The sequence below is a fragment of the Panicum virgatum genome, chromosome 6N (genome assembly GCF_016808335.1).
Source record: "Panicum virgatum strain AP13 chromosome 6N, P.virgatum_v5, whole genome shotgun sequence".
Classification (NCBI taxonomy): Eukaryota; Viridiplantae; Streptophyta; class Magnoliopsida; order Poales; family Poaceae; genus Panicum; species Panicum virgatum.
The window spans coordinates 46,598,276-46,618,906 of NC_053150.1; the positions used below are offsets into that span (position 1 = coordinate 46,598,276).

The following is a 20,631-nucleotide window of genomic DNA, read 5'->3' on the forward strand; positions in this document are numbered from 1 at the left end:
CCATGATGGTGGACAAGTGGATCAGCGAGGACTGGGCCCGCCAGCACGCCCTATGCCGGGAGCGCCGCTTGATGATGCTGGGTCCGACACATCATCAGGGGAGCCGTTGTAGCAGAACCGCCCAAATTAAACCGGCTTAAGTGCGCTAACTATCATCTTAATGGTTAATCAAGTAAACACGCACTTAAAACGGTGTAATCCGGCATCCTGTTGGGTTAAGAATCGAAAACACTGGAAGTCTCACCCGAAGGCGAGCGCAGATGATTACAAGCAGACAAAAGTTTCTCAAATTTTAAATTACAAAACAGAGCTTAACAAAATGAGTTTTAAACAAATTATCAGAGTTCAACATGCAGCGGAATTTAAATAGAAGTTTAGTTTAAAAACCACGATAACTACGATGACGTGAGGACATCACATCGAGCCCACCGATGTGAATCATGGTTAGCTCCAGCCAGCAGTAGTTACCTGAAAACAGGGCGACAACAAACCCTGAGTATACTAATGCTCAGTAAGGCTTACCCGACATGGGTATACTTAGCCCACTATCTAGACATGAAAGCTTTTGGCTCTGAAGTTTATTTTTTGCTGGAAAGCGACTAATGGTGGATCATTGCTTTCAATATTTTAGCTCAAGTTTAATGTACAAATATCAACTAGGTTTGCATAAACATCTAGAGCAAATATGGTACATCACATTATATTTTCCAAGAGTATCACAAACATATATCCTATCCTCGTCTTTCAATTCTTATTCCACTTCTTTACTACGATGTGACGCAGTGACCAAAGTTCTCTTAACCGAGAGAGACGGCGAATCGATCCGATTTAACCTTGCAAGGTGGAAGGTTCGCTACCCTCGAGCGAGGCGGAGACGATTCGCCCCGCTCGAGGGTAGGCTCGCCACCGTCGAGCGAGGCGGAAATGCGGGATGTGGTCGAGGGGTCTCGGCATGAGCCCTCGAGCGAAGCGGAGATCCCGCGGGTCCGAGGGGAACGTGGACGGGCCGCACTGTGTGGGCCTCGTGTTGGGCTTCTTTGAGTCCTTTCATTTCTTCCAAGATGGAAAGAGGCTGTGGGCCTTCGTGGGCCCGGTTGCCCAGCATGTGTTAATGTTTTTTAGGGCGATTTTAGTACTACGATTAGGGTGCCCCTAATCGTGGTACCCGACACAAACTATTATTCTCAATAAAATAATATTATAACACTTCGTCTGCTAGATCTACAAAGTGTAAGGATCTAATATGTCTGGAGGCCATACAGCTCTAATGTGTTCAGAGAGGACTGAGATTATGTCCTCTAAAATATAAGTGTTGCCAAGCAAAATAGTATGGCATCAGCTAACCTTAACTGTGTAAAGATTTCTGCAAAACCTAACGCAGCTTCAAGCTAACCATTTTTCATGGAGTTATAACGCAGCTTCAAGCTAACCATTTTTCATGGAGTTATTGAGCGGCAGATGCTTCCCAATAACTTGATCATTCTGATTCTATGACCCAGGAAGGTCAATCTATAAAATGTTTTACCATGGGCAGCACAAACTTTCTGTAAGTTTTTTTGTGGCCCTTCAGGTTCTGTCTACTACTATAGTGAAATAGAAAATCTCCCTGAAAGCTTGGATCGGTGTAATTGGAGAGATCTATCTGATGCAGAGTGGACAGTAATAAATAACACAGAGGCATTGAAAAACTGATCAATAGTCAATCGAGATTTACAAATTTCCTTTTAAAATCTGTACTTACAATGCCTCGAGTTCCACCAGATCGCCAAATTCTAAAGGGATGTATCCACTTCAATAATTTCCATGTACATACCTAGAAGTCATCAACCGTCAAGCATCACACATCAGAGAACAAAGGATACACTATACACAGTGAAGGTTGTGGTACATAAGAAGCATGCAACTGAACTGATATGGATCAGTGTAGCAGTAAGGCAAAGAAGTCTGTTGCAGAACTAAATACCAGAGTGGGGCAAATATGTCTGTTGCAGAACAGATAATACTTTTCTCCAAGTGGATGCACTAAATTAATATATGCCTAAAACAAGCTGATAATTCTAAGAACAAATCAGAGCAGATAAAAGAGTGTGTAGCATCTTCACCTACCTTGCTGTTATGGGCGTTCTATCAAACACATCATACCCAAATGGTAAAGAAGAAACCTTTCTTTGAACTTGAATGGTCTGAATGGACTGTAGTACCGGAGCACAAATCCAAACTTGAGGTTTCATTGTTTCAATGTATCATTGTACTTCAGTTTAGGTTCGAAAATAAGATTATCATGATCAACCTAAACCAATATGTGCAGGCCTGAAACCAAAATTCACAAAACAATCATGATTTAAGGTCCTTTTTCCATTTTATAAATAGAACAATGCGCTTTACCTATTATTATATATACAGATGAGAAGAGCATAACCAAATGCAAAGACATTAGGCCTTTATGTTTAAAGTTATGATAGCCTCATCGAGTGTTAGGCGACGTCCTAATGAGCAAGATATGTAAACCTCCTGGGTTGAGTTTATGTAAATCGTTATCTGTTAGTAAATACAATGGAAGCATATCGAGTAATCATCAATCATGTTCTAAGATATCCTCAAGAGGCCATGGAAATAAAAGGATGCACCTCTACTACGTTCAGACCATTGAACGTGCATGAAACAAATTGAACTCACATAGATATTGAGACTTATTATCTAAAACATTAATATTTAGACTTCAAACCACATGAATATTCAGAAACTATAGATACAAAATTAAACTCTGACTGAATAAATTGTCAGGCATCTGGAAGTAACAAAAGAATGAATAGCAACTTAATCAAAGATTATCATGTTTTACCCATCAGATTAGCTAATTCCATATCCATCTTGCTACAAAAGCTACGGTATGTACAGAGGGCAGGAAAATAAAGGAAACTACCAAGTAGAGCCGTCTTGGACATTCCATCGAGCACTCGAAGGGCAGGAAATAGGGAGGGTAGAGGAAACAGCCCCTGGGCCTCGCACAGCAGCCAGGGAAGAAAGAAGGTGGGCGAACCTGATGGCTGGGTGTTGTCCCGCGAGCACAGGCTAGGAGCAAGCCGCCGTCGCCGCTGCCGGCCTCTAGCGTGGAGGGGGCGCAGTCGCCCGTCGAAGCTGCTAGGGTTTCATGCAGAGGGCGCGGACACCTCGGAATAGAAGAGGAAGAGGAAGCTGAGGAGGAGGACGAGGAGGAATAGGGCTGGCCGTGCTGCGTCGGGGGTGCGCTCCGCCTGCAGGCCGCTCGTGCGGCGGCGGCCGTCGCTGTGGCTGCGCTGGGGAGGGAGAGAGCGAGCGAGAGGGAGAGAGAGCGAGCGAGACGGAGAGGATGCCGGCCTTTTTTTTTCGCTGCAATCGCCGTATATATTTGGTGGGGAGAGGCGGGGTGTTTTCGCAAAAGGGCGGAGGCGGGCGGGTAAACGCAAAAAAACACGAAATCGGAATTTTCTCTTCTTTGAACGTAATATTTTCATAATACGGGGGCCTTCGTGAAAAATACCAGGCACAGGAACAGTAGATGAGGGGCCTATGCGGACGGGAATGCGATTTCGAGAAAATCAAAGAGCCTTTTTGCAAAAAAAATCCGATCCAATCGGAGAATTCGGGGAGACGTGGCCACCCTCCCCTGGGAGGGAAGCTACGGGTATACCAGGCGTGAGATTGGTCAGATCACGAGCAGTTACTGCCGAAATGCATGCATGCGTGAATGATCCAGCTGAGCAATTGCCATTTCCTCCTCGTTGCGTTTAGCTTTACTAATCTCGACTTGCCAGCACAATTCACTTGGGCCATATGCGTCCTCCAAGCAGGCATTCCTGAAATGAGTACAAGAACGGCACGCTTATTAGCCGTTGGAACGGGCACGCAAATTTGGGACGGCAAAATTTTTGGATGGACCTGGATTTTCTGCCTTTTATCCCCCATTTTCAGGGATATAAATAAATCCTGCCTCTTATTTGCATCTAGTATGTTTTCTTTTTTTCAACAAAAAAAAACAAACATGCATGCGGTCCAAGCAATGTGCAGTTGTCCTTTTCAAATCTCAACTAGAAATCTAGAATCATTGTAAGGTGGCACAAGCACAAGTGTAAATCGTTTTTTCTCTTCAGATTCTTCCAGATGCTTATTCTCCCTTTTTCTGAATTATTTTACCAGGGTGGAACATCCTGCACAGAATTCGGATAGCCTCTTGCCACCAGAGTTTACAAATCCGACCGGTCCGGTCAAACCGGCGGGGTCCGATTCCGGTATACCGGACCGGTTTGACCAGAAACCGGTCCAAACCGATTGGATTCAAATTTGAATTCAAAAGTGCCAGTGCAACCGGTTTACCGGCCGGTTTGACTGGTTTTTTCCTTTTTCTTTTTTTATTTAACTTTAAACTTTCGCAAACTATACTAAATGAACGAGTTTTTGAGAAAATTTGACATCATTAGATCCGTCACACCTTAAAATATTTTTAGAAATTTTTCATTTTTTTAATTCAAATTTGAATTTGGGCCGATTTGATAACGGCCCAAACCGAAACCGGCCGGACCATGTTAACCCTGCTTGCCACGCACACTGAATTTCAGGAGACGTTACGTGAAACCCTAGGTCCTTGGTCCCCTTCCCCACTGTAGGATCAAGAACACCGACTAGAGGGGGGTGAATAGTCGGTTTAAAATCTAAAACCAATAACACTAGAAAAATTTAATTAGTAACAAAGGAAAGCGCTATGTCATGCTATTACTATCTCTAGATGGGTTTGCAACCTAGGGTGACAAGACACAAATCAAGCTCTAGTAAAGTAAATTGCTTAAAGTAAAAGCAAGTATTAAAGAGAGCAAGAGAAGTAACCAAGCTTGACACAAGAAAATATCCCGTGGTGTCGATGACTTGCCGGTCACCCCTAATCCACGTTGAGGTGGATTCCAAGAATCAACCGCTCCTCTATCAAGAACCTCTTGATCTTGAGCCGGCTTGAATCAAGGAACCGCTCTACACCTCGATTCCACTAGAGTTGCTCTTCACCACTCCGGTGAGGTGAGCATAAAACCTCTCACAACCGAAATCGGGGCTCCTCAACAATCTCCTTGGAGGAGCTCCACGAAATCCACTTCTCCAAGCCGTCTAGGGAGCGGCAACTGCCAAGAGTAACAAGTTGATGACGCTTGCTTGAAGTATCTCTAATGCCACAAAGCTCAAACTCTTGATGCAATGCACTAGGTAGCTCTCACACTCTCAAAAATGCAATCTCTAAGCAAGTGTGTGAGAGAGGTATGCCTTAGCTCTAATGTGTCAAGAATGCTATCCAAATGGCCAAGAGAGTCACCCAATGGCCGGGCATTGGGTATATATAGACATCCCTCCAAAAACTAGCCGTTACACTCTTTTCTGCGAAGTCGCGGACCGTCCGCGGTTCAAAAACCGGACTGTCCGCCGTTATAAACCAGTGAGTCAGAGTGCAATTAATGTGTGTCAGAACTAGCCGTTAACCCCTGGCGGACCGTCCGCGCCCTAGTGGCGGACCGTCCGCAGTTAAGAGTTCCAACCCACCAGCGACTAACATCGTCTCTGGAACATTTTGAGATTAGCCTGCGGACCGTCCGCGCATCACGAGCGGACCGTCCGCGGTTTAACTTTTCAGCCCAAACCAGAGAAACAACCTCTCTGGTACAAACCTGAGATTAGCCGGCGGACCGTCCGCGCCCCATGGGCGGACTGTCCGCCATTCAACTTTGAAGCTCACACCAGGCAGACACCCTTTCTGGTACACATTTGAAAAACAGTGGCGGACCGTCCGCCCACCTGGGCCGGACCGTCCGCGAGCCCACCAGAGACTCTGCAAGCTCTCTGGAACGGTCGCGGACTGTCCGCCCCACTGGGCCGGACTGTCCGCCAGCCCACCAGAGCCTCTGCAAGCTCTCTGGAACGGGAGCGGACTGTCCGCCCATCAGGCGCGGACTGTCCGCCGTTACTCAGTCAGCTCTCGAACTTAGTCTATTTCAAATCTTTTCAAAACGCCGTTAGCCCTCATGCATGCAACTAGACATTTTGAGCAAAAAGGCACTAAAGACCCGTCAAGCATGAGTACACAACCCCTCTTGATAGTACGGCTATCTATCCAACAAATCCGGTCACTTTTCATCCACTAAACGCCTTGTGACCGGTAAAATAGAAAGACCATATTTTATACCTTTGCCTTGAGTCCGAGCTTTGCTTATCATTTCCAAAACTCCATACATTCACAACCAAATCTCTTTCACTCGTGGATCAACCTATACTCATTATCTCAAATGAATTCGTTAATCCACAAACCGTTGTCATTAATTATCAAAACTTGAAATAGGGGCCTAGATGCTTCCACCCACCCCACCCGGCTCTCACTTGTTCCCCTCCGACGCAGCCCGCTGAAAAAAGAAAAAAAATCGCGCGCTGCCCGCACCCCCGCAGTCGCTCCCACGCCGCCGCCCTCCCAACTCACGCCGCCGCCCTCCCACCGCACGCCGCCCATCCTGCTGCTCCGCCGCCGCCCAACCTGCTGCTCCGCTGCCGCCCCTCACTTCCCATCTGCCTGTAGCCGGACCTCGGATTGGGACGGAAGAAGCTGCTCCGCCCACCCCTGCTCTGCTCCCTTCCTGCGCCGGCTGGATCTGCCTGGACTCCGCTTGCTGCTTCAGCGTCGCCCTACCCACTGAAGGTCGAGATGAAGCCACAGCGACCAAGCACGTTAGGTGAGATAATTTATTCCCTCCACTCCCCTTCTTCCTAGGTGGTGGAATTTGTGGGCGCTGGAGATGTTTATGACTCGATTTGTTCAGATAGTTCTCCTAGTAAGCATTGTGGGGTTTTTTTGGTACTGAATGATCTCTGAGGCCGACTAATTGATGATATGTGATGCATTGTGGCCTTTATTTAATGTGAGGTATCACAGCTGGCCAATGATGATGATTGAAGATCCTTCTGGGTACTATTCTTGCTGAGGGCAATGGATGAATGATCTAAGTTGTGGTTTCCTGACTGGTGTGCTACTGCTGCGTGTTTATCTGGTAGTACCATGGTACCTTAAGGTCTTCTCAGATTAAGGTGTATTGTTTTGGTCTGAATCTCCTATTGGCTAGTCCTCTCTGGTGATGCAATGTTCAGTCACATGGTTTTGATTGGCTTTTACGGATCTTAGTGGTTTCAGATACTTATGTCCCTTCATTTACTGGACCATGTGCCCATTTTAGTGTCAGCTTCCTTTTGTTGGCAACTCATGTTGTGTATTTATTATCTAAGCACCTTCTCTGTGTTTGTTTATTAATAGATTTCAGATAGAAGGGTCTGTTGTAACCACTATGTATTATTCTTCTGCTTGTAATGATAGTTGTAATTCTTGGAGCAATGGAATTATAACCTGAAGTCCTGAACTCTCCTTCAAAAGATAATGCTAGGTGGAGCAACATTGCCTCGCCTAGCACTGTAGTTGAAATAATGCACAAACAGTGGTGATAATTTAAAATCCAAATTTAGATATGCACTGTAGTTGAAAAATATAATCATTATAGCCATTTATATTCAGGCCCTTATTAAGGTATATTTGTGGAATTGTTGTTACCGACTTTTTAAGTATTCTGAGGCAATATGTGTTGTAATGAATCATACCTTAACTCGTGTACAATACGTGTTGTAATGAATCATAATCTCTTTTAGTATTGTAGAAACAGATGCTTAATTTTTAAGTAAACACATCTATTCGTTGCAATAAAGCACTCTATTTATTGTATCTTTTTCACTGTTTTGCTTGTGCTGGCTATCATCCAGTCTGAATAATTACGAATATTGTGACCGTAGTAGTTATTTTCTTGGCTTCATGGGTTTACTTATTTGCTTTACATCATTTATTATTGATAATGAAAAAAATAAACAATTTATGTGCCTTATGTTAATACATATTTCTATCTATTTTGAGGCTAATCTCTGTAAGCATTTGGGTCTGTTTAATCAATTTATAATTTTTTGAGTTCTTTTCCTGTTCTATTGGCAATAACGTGTGAGTAATTCTTTTCAGATTGATCCATCATGTTTTGATTTAGTCGCAAAATCTTTCAGCTTTTTTTTTCTTGGCCCTAAGCTAATCAGAACTTAAATCTGTACCTACTTGAATAGAGCAATCAATGAAAGTCTGCTCATTGTTTTTAGTTGTTATGACTCTCAGCTGAACATGGTTTATATTTATTCTATGTTGCAGTTTGGAAAACCAGTTTCATTTAATAAAGCTTCCTAATCATCTTGCTCTATCTTGTTCCTTTCATTATTTTTTTGGAGGTCTCTATAAGATGTGCTTTTGCTGGTATATGAGACTTTAGGTTAAAGGTGTTCCGTGCTTGTGTATTGCTGTGGGCATCTAGAAGGTCAATTAGATATTATACTATTAGAATTCTATTCAGCAACAATGGTGCTAATGTATGTGGCAAGTAGTGATTAGTTAGGTTCCATGCCTTTTTTTTGTTTTAGATATATCTGTATCTGGAAGAGCAAGTAGTTGCTAGTCGAACTCTTTGGTAGCAGTGTTGGCTCTCCACCAAAACTGCTTGCAAGTTTGTGAAAACCTTTAGGTTGTCTAGTCTTTCACTCTCGGTGATATTGTGAACTAATGAACTTGAATTGTCTTTCTGTTAAAATGGCCATTGCTTCAAAAAAAATTAGATGTTCCATCAATTTAGCTGACTTCAAAATATGTTCATCTTGATTAAGGACACTTTATTACTTGTCTGTAACTGAGATTGCATAGAATAGTCAATGATATATGAGCACTATTGTTAGCTAAATAGAGTGTAGTTTAAGACATTTAAGAATATTGAAGAGTCAAAGCATCTCAATTTTGACCAAAATTCTGTTTCAACTATCTCGACAAGCAAGACATACATCTCAATATGCCAACAGCACATGCAATCAAGTTATCCACGTCATCATATCACGCTGTCCCCTAAAGTTTAATTCCATGATTTCACAGTTGTTTCTTTCTTTCGCCCCATTTTCCATTGTTTTACCCATTTGTGCAACTGACTCATTTCTTTGAATTTGGGGCTGTTACAGTTTCCTCTATTGCCGAAGAAACCCACCACCACACCACCACTCCAAAGATGTCACACAACATCTATTCCCATCAAGACATCATAAACCTGCAACATCATCCACTCTTCCCAGACGGTATCCTCCTCGTGAAGCTTGTGAGGCTGGGCCCGCTGACCGAGGCGGCAATTTCATATAATTTGCTGCGTGAGTTTATCCATCCAAGGAGTTGGAGTTGCGAGCAGATGGTCGCGCTGGAGAATTATTGTGCATTTTGGACTGATTTATCCCTAATTGAGTTTCAGCTACTACCAACAGTTCAGAATGCTCCATTTCTTAATGATATTGCCACTCTGGCTTTGGCAACAATGAAGTCGAAAGCCCGTGCGATGCAAAAGCCAGAGAAGTTCTATCTGAAAGGAATTAAGACCAACAGTTTGATATATAGACTAGCTAAAGATTTTGGTGACACACTGTTTGGTATCACAGAAGATGTACTGAAAGGTGCTCAGGACTTCAATGGGTTCCAGGCAAGTATTCCTAGTCTGACTGATCTGATACACACTTTGGGGAACGCTCAGATGGAATTTGACAAATGTTGTACGGAAGAAGAGCGATATGTTCATGCAGATTCGTGCAGATTTGGTGGAACAGAAGATCGTGCAGATTCATGATGTCGAGAACGAGCTGGTGGCTGACGATGAAGTTGAGAGCATGGCAGTTGGGCAAGCTGGTAATCCTGGAGCAGTGATGGTGACGCAAGAGCTTGCTGCAATGATGGATAAGCTGGCCAATGCTATGCGGGTGTTGCTGGTTCTTGTTGTTGGTTTAGGTGGTCTGTTTGTTGGTTATGTGATGAAATCGATGTAATTGGTAGCTCTTAGATGAATGCTAGGTGACCATGTAACTGGTGCTGTGGATGATGACCGAGGAACTGTATTTTAGTTGTTGTTTATGTTGAACCAAGATGAATGTAGTAGTATCTGAAACTTGAACTGATGTTGTGGCACCTTGAACTGATGTCACTACAACAAATATGACCTTCTGTGACGAATTTCTCATGACAACGGAGCTATTCGTCATTAAATCATTCTATTTATGACGTTTTATAGGGTTCAGTACAACTTAGTGACGAAAATATAGTATGCGTCACTAAGATCAACTAAAAATTGTCATAACCTGTTCAACTACCATATTTGTGACGAAGTTCGTGACAATACTAGTATGTCATAATTTGTTTCTATTTTAAAATTGGCTATGCTGATGGCAAGCATAGTGCTACCAGTTAAATAGGTCCCACATGTGTCAGAGTATTTAAGTACAATGGAAATAGACTAATGTAAAGTCTAATCCAAAGTAGTAAATGGTAACATGGATATATTTTTATCTGGAGATCAGACCATATTAAATCATAGAGCATACAATAAATAGTTAAATGATTTATACCGCATCAGCAGACGTCCACAGCGCTCCTAGCAAACCCAATCTAAAATGATTTTTACTATGCACCTAAATAAAACACAATGTCTAGATACATGACAAAAATTATGTATCTAGAGTTGCCAAAACGACCTACAATTTGGAACTGAGGGAATATTTGTACATGTCCCTTCACAATAGTGGTATAAAATAAAAAAAAGAAAGCGTTTAACGGCCCGAGAAATCTAGCCATGACCGTTTCTCCAAAGGCTCAGTTTTTCCTGGCCGCCCATCTCAGATCCGATGATTCATATCGATCAAAGCCCGACTGAGTGGAAACCCTACCCCCTCCTACCTCCGTCTCTTCCTCCGCCTCCCTTCAGCTCCAGCCTCTTCCTGACCGCCTCTTCCTTGCCCTCGCACCGCCGGCTCTTGCTCCAGCCCACCCCCTCGTGCCTCTGGCTGCTAACCCCCCTCACACCCTCCACCCTCCCACTATTGCCACGCCCGCCGCCCCTTACTGCTCCGCGGCATGGCCGAATTGGGGCTTTGACTCCGTGCCGACCGTGGCCGCGACGATGCAGGGGAGCATGGGGAGAGCGGAATCGAGCGGATAGAGGCCAACAGTGAGGAGCGCGACCTTGAAGACGCCGATTCACGCGAGGAAGAAGCAGCGACGGCCCGGGTGGTGGTGAGGAGGAGAAGGATAAGGGTGCCACGGCAAGGACGTGATCACCGGGACTTAGCTGCCACTTGTGAATGTCACTTGTGAATGCCAGTGGCATAGCTGCACTTACAGATCAAGATGAGCCATGAAGTAGAGTGGCCTTACAGATCAAGCATCAGCCAAACTGTGGCCTTGTGATTTATGAAATAAAAACCAATTCTTCAGAACAACAAAAACAATGAAATATCCAATGGAAAGCCACTGATTGTGGCTATATATATATATATATATATATATATATATATATATATATATATATATATATATATATATATATATATATATATATATATATATATATATATATATATATATTCCAGCCCCCCCCCCCCCCCAAATGTGGTGTGGTGTTTCCCTCTCTATCACTTTACACTTTGTGTTGAAAGGTTGCCTTCCAATGCAATAGAAAAAAGAGGGATGCTATGAAGCCCAATAACGGCAGTAAAAGAAAAGTAGCAGTAACAGCAATGAAGAATTGAAGAGAAATTGCAGCATGTCAAAAATAATTTGAAGTACTGCAAGGTCAAATGCATGAATATTTATTCATTCATAAGCTCTCCACAACAACAATAACAACCACCGACACCATATGATAAAATAATGGAATCACTGTACAAAATACTCACCTGAAGTGTACCACGTGAAATATAAACAGATTCTAGCTTGGTACCAAATGCATCCCAACTATCAAGTATCAAATTCAGTGCTCTGGCAACCTAGAAATAGTTTAAACATATTTTTTAAATAAATAACAGCACAACAAAAAATGAATGAATCTTAAAAGGTAACAATGTGTGCCCATCTTTATGATCTTATATTTTAGTATGTGTGAACTCCTACACGTTCTTCCCACTCTAATCTTCCTTAAAGACCACCCAATGTAAAGTAAAAAAGTGCATTGCTAATGAAAACTCTGCACATTTTCAAATGAATTACTCTAGTTTGGTGATAGGTATTGTTGCTTCTGTAAAGCCGTGTAAAACAAGCTGATTCTTTCCTTAGTATCAATGTGTCATGTCATTTTAAACTTGAAAGTTACACTCAAATGTTATGCACTGCAAGCCTTCCAATTTTTGAATCAACAATCTTGGAATTCTAATAAGCTATAGAATAACAGGGGAATGTACTGATGCTCATTTATAAACAACTTACACGTTCTAATGGAAGAAAGAAGGCAGAGGCACTGGAAGATTTGCTTCCAGCATTTAGGGCAACAGCCCTTCCTTGGCAGTCAACAACAGGGGAACCACTTGAGCCACCTTTAGTACCAAATGCACCCTAAAGAAACAAATAATCTCATTAAACTGCAGGCACCAGCAACATGAAAAACAAAACAATTGGCCATTCCATTAAGTCATTAGAAACTCATCATCAGCATATCAATATATGAAGATAATGATACATGTAACATCAAGTAGCTAAAGAAAGTTACCTGCATATAGAATGTATTGAAATCATTATATCCATCCCTGGCAAGAAATTAAAACAAAAGGAAAATATCAACAGCAATATAGATAATGTAATACGTCATTAAGCTTCAAACAGCTAGCCTACAGTATCCAGTTCGATAATTCAAAAATAATGATATAATGATAAAATAAAAGGAGTAAGATTATATATATTTGAATTCTTTCTCAACAGTCAACACATCTCTTCTCTTCATAGAGAAAATAGAGATGAACTACAACTACAGTGTAATTTGTATAAACAATCACAACTACAAATGCTAGAATTAATGTTTGTCTATTTTGTTTCCTTTTTGTATGTATGGTGTGTAAATGGATGCCCTGATTAAATAACTAGTTATCACAAGGAGCAGGTCATGTAAAGATAGAAAAGAAGGTGTACTTCTTGTAGTATGGTGCTTCTCTATCAAGTCGAGCAAGTGTTCCTGCCAAAATTGAAACCTGCATCCAGTAAACACAAATAAGAAAACATTGCAATACACAACATAATTTATCAGACAATTTCAGCAGTTAGATTTTCATCCGCATCTTTGTAAAGAATGAACCATATCCAGGCCTTAAAACATGCATCCAAGCAAAATTTTATAGTGCTACTAGAAGCACACATCCAACTAGCATGTTACATTAAAAACATGTCATAATTCTAATTTAAACCAATTTGTTCCAAGTCATTTCTTCAGCTTGTCATGACTCATGACAAATATTTAATTTGCAAAGCTGTTGGCGCAGGCTTATTTTATTTTTGCAGGCCAAGTTGTGAAATAAGTGTCATCCAGGCCAACCAATGTTAACAATTAAAACTACACCGTGGTTGAAAGGCATTGTCTTAGCATTAAAAAAATGGGAAAAATTGCATATTCACAACTCTACATGTCATTCATCTAACTGATGTCTAAACATGAATCTGCACATGCATTGCCCTTTTTGCTCACATGCCAAACTCTCAGAACCATGTAATCAGACAGAATGCCAAATAAGATGGCTAAATCCAACATGGAAAAACAGGAGTATGATGTATTTCTTTTTTTTTTCCTGATAAGAGTGTTCACAGAAATTTCTTACTGAATATACCTCTTTAAAATTCCTTGAGTGGTGTTACACGCAATAATACTTTTGTCAGAAAACATTACAAACATAACTCTTAACCGCAGTGGAAATTAAGGGAAACCATTTAATCATGATCTGTCATGTTATCGAGTGCAAAGCAATATACATATACCAAATACCAATACCCAAATTCTTTGATTGAAACATCAACGCATAGCAATAGGGGTGTAATTGGATCAGATACGTACAGATATAGCTTATAGCTCATCCCATATTCGTATTTTATCCCATAGTTTACCCGAGTAGGGCATGGATAGTACTAGACAATTTATTCTTCACCGAGGTTTAAATTGGTCAGACAGATGAAATTATTCACTCTATTTACACTAGCAGACACCGCACGATATATTCAACAATACGGGTGCAATTAGAGTGAGCACAATGAAAGTGATTGCCAGGATGTGAAAACTAAGAGCGTGTTATTTTTTACTCCCATTCATATGTGATAGCATGCCTATTTATTGTCAGTCTTGAGTGATGAAATCATAATAGAGTACTCAACATTTAATATTTGATACTTCGGATGTATACCTCTCAAGTCTCATCTCATATGGTATCACATTCCCATATTATTTTCATGGAATCAGAGTCAGACATGGATAGCGTCCGAAAATCAGTGTCGCAATCCACATTTGCCCTTCAGTGGATCAAAAAATATTCTACCGTTTGCTCCCCTATGCCAATTAAGATTTAACTAAATAAGTTTCTGATGGAGTGTACGACGGGTGGAACCTACCATTTGCTCCCCTATGTCAATTAAGATTTAACTAAATAAGTTTTTGATGGAGTGTAGGATGGGTGGAACCTTGAAAAAAAGGAAAAACTAAGGCACTATGGAGAACAATTCAAAAAGCACGCAACTGCTGTGGTGTGTGATCTGTAGTGTCTAAAAAGGACAAAAAGCACGCAACTGCTGTGGTGTGTGATCTGTAGTGTCTAAAAAGGACATTTGATGCAGTATACTTCACAGGGGTACATAACAGCAGAAATTAAGATAGAATTCAGGGAACCTTTTCCCCGCTGTCATTTCCGACAACACGGATTTCTAGCTGTGCAGTAAAACCGTGTTTCCGTAATGATTTTTCCCGTAATATTTGTGGAGCTGCCGTTCCACAGAATGGTGGTGGAGCTGCCATTCCACAGAATCATCCTAACTGAAAGTAATTGCAAGTTGTACCCTAGCACAGAATGAGAAAACAGCACCATAATACAAATCATTTAAAATCCATTAACATCATCCAAACATAAAGGGTGTTGCCACTCAAGAAGTAAACATCGCAACATTTGAGAGCTGTGCAAACTACCCCTACTACAGTTCTAAGCTGTTTGCCACGCCCCTAAAAAAATACTCATCACAACAGTCCAGAGCTGGCAAGAAACAGCTGATAGTCTACTCTCAATCAGGATCAGGGAAAAGAACCGGGGCCGACAACAGAAGGTCGACCGGATCGAGCACGGACGGGAGATGTGCCTGAAGCCAGGCAATGTTGTGAGTACCTTTCAGTACCAGATCAGCGGTATCCTCTACCGCTTTGCCAACCTCTTTAACTTTGCCTAAGAGCCGAAACACATGCACATCCTCCACATCCTCCTCATCGACACATCCTTCGACTATTTCCTTAGCTTCCTTCGCCAGACGTACAAGCGTAACTGCTGAGTTCTTCAGGAGTCGGAGGTCTTTCAGGAAGCCCCCTTCCAGCTTGGCCTCCTGAGAAACGAGGAGGGGATACAGATCATGCTTGATCTTGTGGAGCTCCAGCGCCACGCCTGCCATCAGCGAGAGGAGATCCATCTGGTGGCAGTGCCAGTACCTCCGGTCAAGCAGATTGGTGCATTGCCAGTCCCTCCTCTGAATCAGGTTGACGAGGAGTGCACACGAGTCGCTCGCTATGCGCAGGGACTCCAGAGAGACGAGATCTACATACACGAGCTTCTGATCGGAGCGTTGCAGGGCTTGGATGTCGGCATGGCAGAAGATGCGTACGTGGACCATCTTTTCCTTCTGGCGGCGGCGAGACGGAGATGCGGCGGCAGCGAGACGGAGATGGATGGTGCGGCGGCAGCGAGACGGAGATGGATGGTGCGGCGGCGGCGAGACGGAGATGGTGCGGATTGTTGCGGCGGCGATATGGATCTAGCCAGCCGCTGTTTTTATTATATAGGCCTATGGATGGGGGCGATCTGTTTTCTACCTAGGGTTTAGATTGCCTCTACCGTCGGATCCGATTTGTTACAGGCAGGAGGGCAGGCAGATTTGTTACAGGCAGGAGGGCAGGCAGATTTGTTACAGGCAGGAGGGCAGGCAGCTGGGCCGGGGCGAATGGTTTGAGCCTGGAATATTCGAGTTCCGGCCCAACCCCTCCAAAACCCATCAGCAGCAAGCGGGTCATATTCGACGAATTCCATACATAATCACGGCCTGTTTAACACTGGCCTGCCAAAACCCCACTGCAATGACTGAAAAAAGCCCAGCCCATATAGAGCCCTTGCTGGAAGGGAAGATAGGTACGTAGTTGGAGACGGACTCGAAAAGTTTGAGTTCTTATTAAAAAAAATAGAAGCTACTAGGACACGGATTTAACTACAAATCCAAGATAGAAACTCAGCCTAGGAGAACATAAATAACAATCCAAAATATATACAAGAAAATCCCCAAGCAAGCAGATCATGCTCACCCTCACATCAATCTTGCCGCATCACACGACGTCTTGAGCCCTTGCAAAAGAATAGAAGCATGTCGATGGAGGAAACACCCGGCGCAGCGGACTTCGATTCGTCAACATGTAAGGAGGAAAGGAGCAGATCTCGTCATCCCGCACAAACTGCTGGCCGCGCAGAGCGCCGATGCGCGTTGGCCGGCCTCGGTGACGAAGTGGCTCCCCACAGGCAACACACAGCTAGGCATCTAGGACACGGGCGGCGCGCCTGTCTATCGTGGGAAAAAAACCCGAGAACCGAGAACCGAACCGAAGTTACCGAGAACCGATATCGAAGGAACCGGAACCGGAACCGAAGAAATCCGGTTCCTGTTCGGTTCTATGATCTAAGGAACCGAAGTTTCTCGGGATATTCGGTACTTGGGCTCGGTTCTCCCGAAGAACCGAAATTCAGCTCATTAGGCCCAATGTAAGTTCGGCCCAACTAAAAACCCTAATATCATCTGTTCCCCAGTTCCCAACCCTAACATCACGCACGCGACTCATCCCAGGCTCCCAGCTCCTCCCAGGCGCAGTGCAGGCGGCCAGGCGTACACCCCCCGCGGCGGCGCCCCACCTGACCTCCCCCCGCCCCCCCACCTGCGCTGCGCCTGGGAGGCTGCGAATTACCAGATCGGCGCACAGTGCCCCGGTGACTCCGCAGACCCGCGCGCCGCCGCACGGGAGGACAGATCGGCGCTCCGCAGGTGCGTCTCCTTTCACGAACCAGGGAAGCCACCAGATGTAGCGCCGGAGGCCGTCCCGGGCGCGGTGGATGTCGGGGTCGCCGTAGTACCGATAGGTGGTGATGCAGTTGTTGCAGTCCTGCGCGAGGAGCCGGACCTGGTTCGTCCATGCGCGGACCTGCTCGTCGTGCTTGCCGCCGGGAGGCGCCGTCCTGCCTGATGAACTGCACGTCGCCCCGGACACCGCTCAGCAGCAGCGTCTCGTGCAATTGTACTTTGAGCAGAAAGCAAAATTGAAAATTTTCTTACTAGAACAATGCAATAGAGTTTGCCTCACAACCGATGGTTGGACATCACAGCAGCAAGAGAATTATATGACTGTGACAGCCCACTTTATTGACAAAAATTGGTGCTTGCATAAAAAGATAATTAGTTTTTTCAAGGTAAAAGGCAAAAAGGGAGATGATATTGGGAAACACTTGCATAAAGTCTTACTTGAATGGGGTTAGACAAAGTAATGACGGTAGATAATGCAAGTGCAAATGATAGTGGTGTTTCTTATTTGAGAAGACAAATGAATAGTTTGAAAACTAGCATAGCAGAGGGCAAGTACCTTCACATGAGATGTGCTGCACATATACTTAACTTGATTGTCCAAGATGGTTGGAAAGAAGTAGACCAATCTATCAAGCGTGTGCGGGCTGCGGTTAAATTCATTAGGGGTGGTACATCAAGATTGGAAAATTTTAAAGAGATTGCTCAATGGGAGAAAGTGGACAGCAAAGCATTCTTAAACCTTGATGTGTGCACTAGATGGAATTCCACATATGATATGCTAAAAGCTGCTTGCACATATGAAAAGGTGTTTGCAAGGTATCCAGAGGAAGATCCATACTATACAATTGAGTTGCTTAGTGACATTAAGCCCGGTGTTCCTAGTCCAGGAGTTCCTGATGAGCATGACTTTGATAATGCAAAAAAAACTAGCTGAGTTTTTAGGGCATTTTGTTGATGTTACAAACCGTGTTTCAACATCGTTAAGTGTGACTGCTCATAATTATTTTCATGAGATTGGAGAAGTCAATGAATTGATGAAAGAATGGATGAGTAGTTCTGATTTTATGCAGCAAGAAATGGGGTTAAGAATGAAAGATAAGTATGACAAGTATTGGGGGCATTGGCATGACAATTTAGAGTTACAAAATGAGAAGGGAAAGGGAAAAGAAAAGGAGAAGGAAAATATTAACTTGCTGATTTTTATTGATGTTGTACTTGATCCTAGATACAAGCTTTCACAATATTCAGAAATTGCAATAGATGAGATGTATGGTGACGGTGTTGGACAGAAAGTTTGGGCTGCAATTACCAAATGTTTGCATGAACTTTTTGAAGAATATAGGAACAATAATTCTTCTTCAAGTGAAGTGCAGTCCCAACCAAGTGATTCGCTCCCATCTAAGCAAGATGGAGAGAGTGCTAAAAAGTTGAGGACTAGAATTGCTAAGAAGATGAAGCTAGCTAGTGGAACAGCAGGGACATGCAGCAGGGGCAGCAGGACTGAACTTGATAGATACTTGGTTGAAGAGTGTGAAGAAGATAAAAAAAGTTTGATATTCTTTCTTGGTGGAAGGGGCAGTCTACTAGATTTCTCATATTGTCCACAATGGCTTGTGATGTGCTCGCCATACCAATTTCCACAGTTGCTAGTGAATCTGCCTTTAGCACATCTGGGAGGATTCTAGATGATTTTAGGACTTCACTAACTCCATTTATGGTTGAAGCTCTTGTTTGCACTCAAGATTGGCTTAGAAGAGCAACTCCTATCAATATTGAAGAAAATACAGAAGAGTTGGCCAAACTAGAAGAAGGTAGCTCTATTTTACCATTTGTTTTCTGTTTTCAATTTTCAACAATTATTTAATGTATCCTTTGTTTGCTGTTTTCTATTTGTAGAAATTATTCAAGAATTCAAGGACAAGGCCATTGTTGATGCACATGCTGCGCCGTCACAAATCCAAGGCAGCAAAAAAAAGATGGTTACATCCACCAACATCAGCTCACAGCCAAGCAAAAGCTCCAAGAACAAGAGCTTATCTAAAGATAAATGATCATGTGAGTTAAATAAATGTATATCATTTCTTCGATTCATATACTCATCATCAATTCTATTTTTTCTTACTCGTTTCAGTTTGCAAATAATATTTCAGCTTGTGATTGTGAAGGACTGAACTAATGAAGTCTGAAGGTGCTGGTGCTTGGTGCTTGCTGTTGCCTGTTGGTCTTGGTGCTGACTGCTGAGCTACTAAGTTGGAGACTTGAATTCTATGTAATGCTTGATTGCTTGCTACTGAGTTGGTCATTTGAATTTGAGACAACAAAAACATCTATGTGTTGTACTGTAATGCTTGCTGCTACTATAATGCTACCGTTGCTTTTGCTTGTTTGAATTGATGTAATGCTGCTACTATAATGCTACTTTTGCTTGTTTGAATTGATGTTTGGATTGGTGCTAAAATTAGAGGAGGTGCTGTCAAAATTTGCTATTGAATGAGCTGTTTTTATGCATTTTGAAACTTCGGTTCCTTCGTTAAGTACCGGAACCGAACCGAACTACCCGAAACCGAAGTTGCTCGGTTCCTGCCTCTAAAAAGAACCGATCGGTACATATTATCTAGGAACCGAAGTTCTGTAGGAACCGATGAACCGAACCCATCGGTTCGGTTCCTCCCGAATGCCCAGCCCAACCTGTCTACCAGCCCGCGCACGGTGCGGCGTTGCTGGCTCCGGCGGCCGTCGGTAGATAGAGACGCAAAAGATCTAGCTGCCCCCACCGTCTCCCCCGTCGCGGGGGTGGCTATGTAGGAGTGCTATGCTACTTCGTGGTGATGCCGCGAGATCAGGAGGCTGGGTGTCTGGGTCACTCTTTCTCGGATAGTTGGATAGGGGATCAGGGAGTAGAGCGGCGGCCGTGGTTGGGAGAAGAGGAGGCTGAGACCTGGGAGCCGGATAAGGTCAGTGTCTCAGTGACTTAGGGTTAGCTTGCACGCTTTTTTCATTTTTATATTTAAAAAAACCAAATTTCAAAAATATATGTCAAATAGGGAATTTTTTAAAAATGGGTGTCTGTCGCCCTCTTAATGGGCGACAGGGGGCTGTCGCCCATCCAGTTGGCGACAGGACCTAAATGTAAAAAAAAATACATTTAGGTTCTAGCGCCCAGGGCGTATTAAATAGTGAACTTGTAAAATCAATATAAAATCGTAGAAAAATCAGAAAAATACAAACTCAACTGTTCTTGATTCTATGAAATAAGATCTACAACGTTTGTTACATAAAGTTTTTCATTTGATCAATGTATCTTGCTCTATTTTAAATATCAGTTTAATGCACTTTTATTTAAATCTCAAGATCCATCCTTTGGATGCATGTCATCTTTGGCCAGAGTGTTTCATGTGGTGAGTATAAGCTTG

The 20,631-nt window shown here is 43.1% G+C and overlaps 2 protein-coding genes across 15 annotated transcripts; one reads left to right on the forward strand and one right to left on the reverse strand.

The window, feature by feature from the left end:
* Positions 1 to 405: 405 nt before the first annotated feature.
* On the reverse strand, positions 406 to 20,168 carry LOC120677371. Of its 13 annotated transcripts, none has more exons than XR_005676293.1 (10): positions 19,907 to 20,168; positions 15,277 to 16,704; positions 13,055 to 13,113; positions 12,639 to 12,675; positions 12,359 to 12,484; positions 11,833 to 11,922; positions 3,041 to 3,836; positions 2,107 to 2,310; positions 1,742 to 1,813; positions 406 to 468 (listed from the first exon to the last, which is right to left on the reverse strand). XR_005676293.1 is itself a non-coding variant. In XM_039958526.1 (2 exons), exons 1-2 carry the CDS (start codon positions 15,770 to 15,772, stop codon positions 13,079 to 13,081), a joined length of 531 nt encoding a protein of 176 aa, XP_039814460.1. In that variant the 5' UTR covers positions 15,773 to 15,980; the 3' UTR covers positions 12,682 to 13,078. The 13 variants fall into 13 exon arrangements, 1 of the variants encoding a protein (XP_039814460.1); XR_005676290.1 differs by lacking the exon at positions 406 to 468 and adding an exon at positions 2,386 to 2,511 and having other exon boundaries at positions 1,681 to 1,813; XR_005676295.1 differs by lacking the exon at positions 2,107 to 2,310 and having other exon boundaries at positions 427 to 468.
* LOC120677370 lies at positions 6,387 to 10,121 on the forward strand. Of its 2 annotated transcripts, none has more exons than XR_005676284.1 (2): positions 6,387 to 6,737; positions 6,938 to 7,411. XR_005676284.1 is itself a non-coding variant. In XM_039958524.1 (2 exons), exons 1-2 carry the CDS (start codon positions 6,710 to 6,712, stop codon positions 9,732 to 9,734), a joined length of 678 nt encoding a protein of 225 aa, XP_039814458.1. In that variant the 5' UTR covers positions 6,427 to 6,709; the 3' UTR covers positions 9,735 to 10,121. The 2 variants fall into 2 exon arrangements, 1 of the variants encoding a protein (XP_039814458.1); XM_039958524.1 differs by lacking the exon at positions 6,938 to 7,411 and adding an exon at positions 9,085 to 10,121 and having other exon boundaries at positions 6,427 to 6,737.
* Positions 20,169 to 20,631: the final 463 nt, after the last annotated feature.

Bases quoted from the DNA above. Each gene is read 5' to 3' on its own strand.
- LOC120677370 (XM_039958524.1), top strand. From the start codon at position 6,710: ATGAAGCCACAGCGACCAAGCACGTTAG. The intron at 6,738-9,084 runs GTGAGATAATTT...GGGCTGTTACAG, and splicing joins ACAGCGACCAAGCACGTTAG to TTTCCTCTATTGCCGAAGAA.
- LOC120677371 (XM_039958526.1), bottom strand. From the start codon at position 15,772: ATGGTCCACGTACGCATCTTCTGCCATGCCGACATCCAAGCCCTGCAA. The intron at 13,114-15,276 runs GTACTCACAACA...TACTGGATGCAG, and splicing joins CGCTGATCTGGTACTGAAAG to GTTTCAATTTTGGCAGGAAC.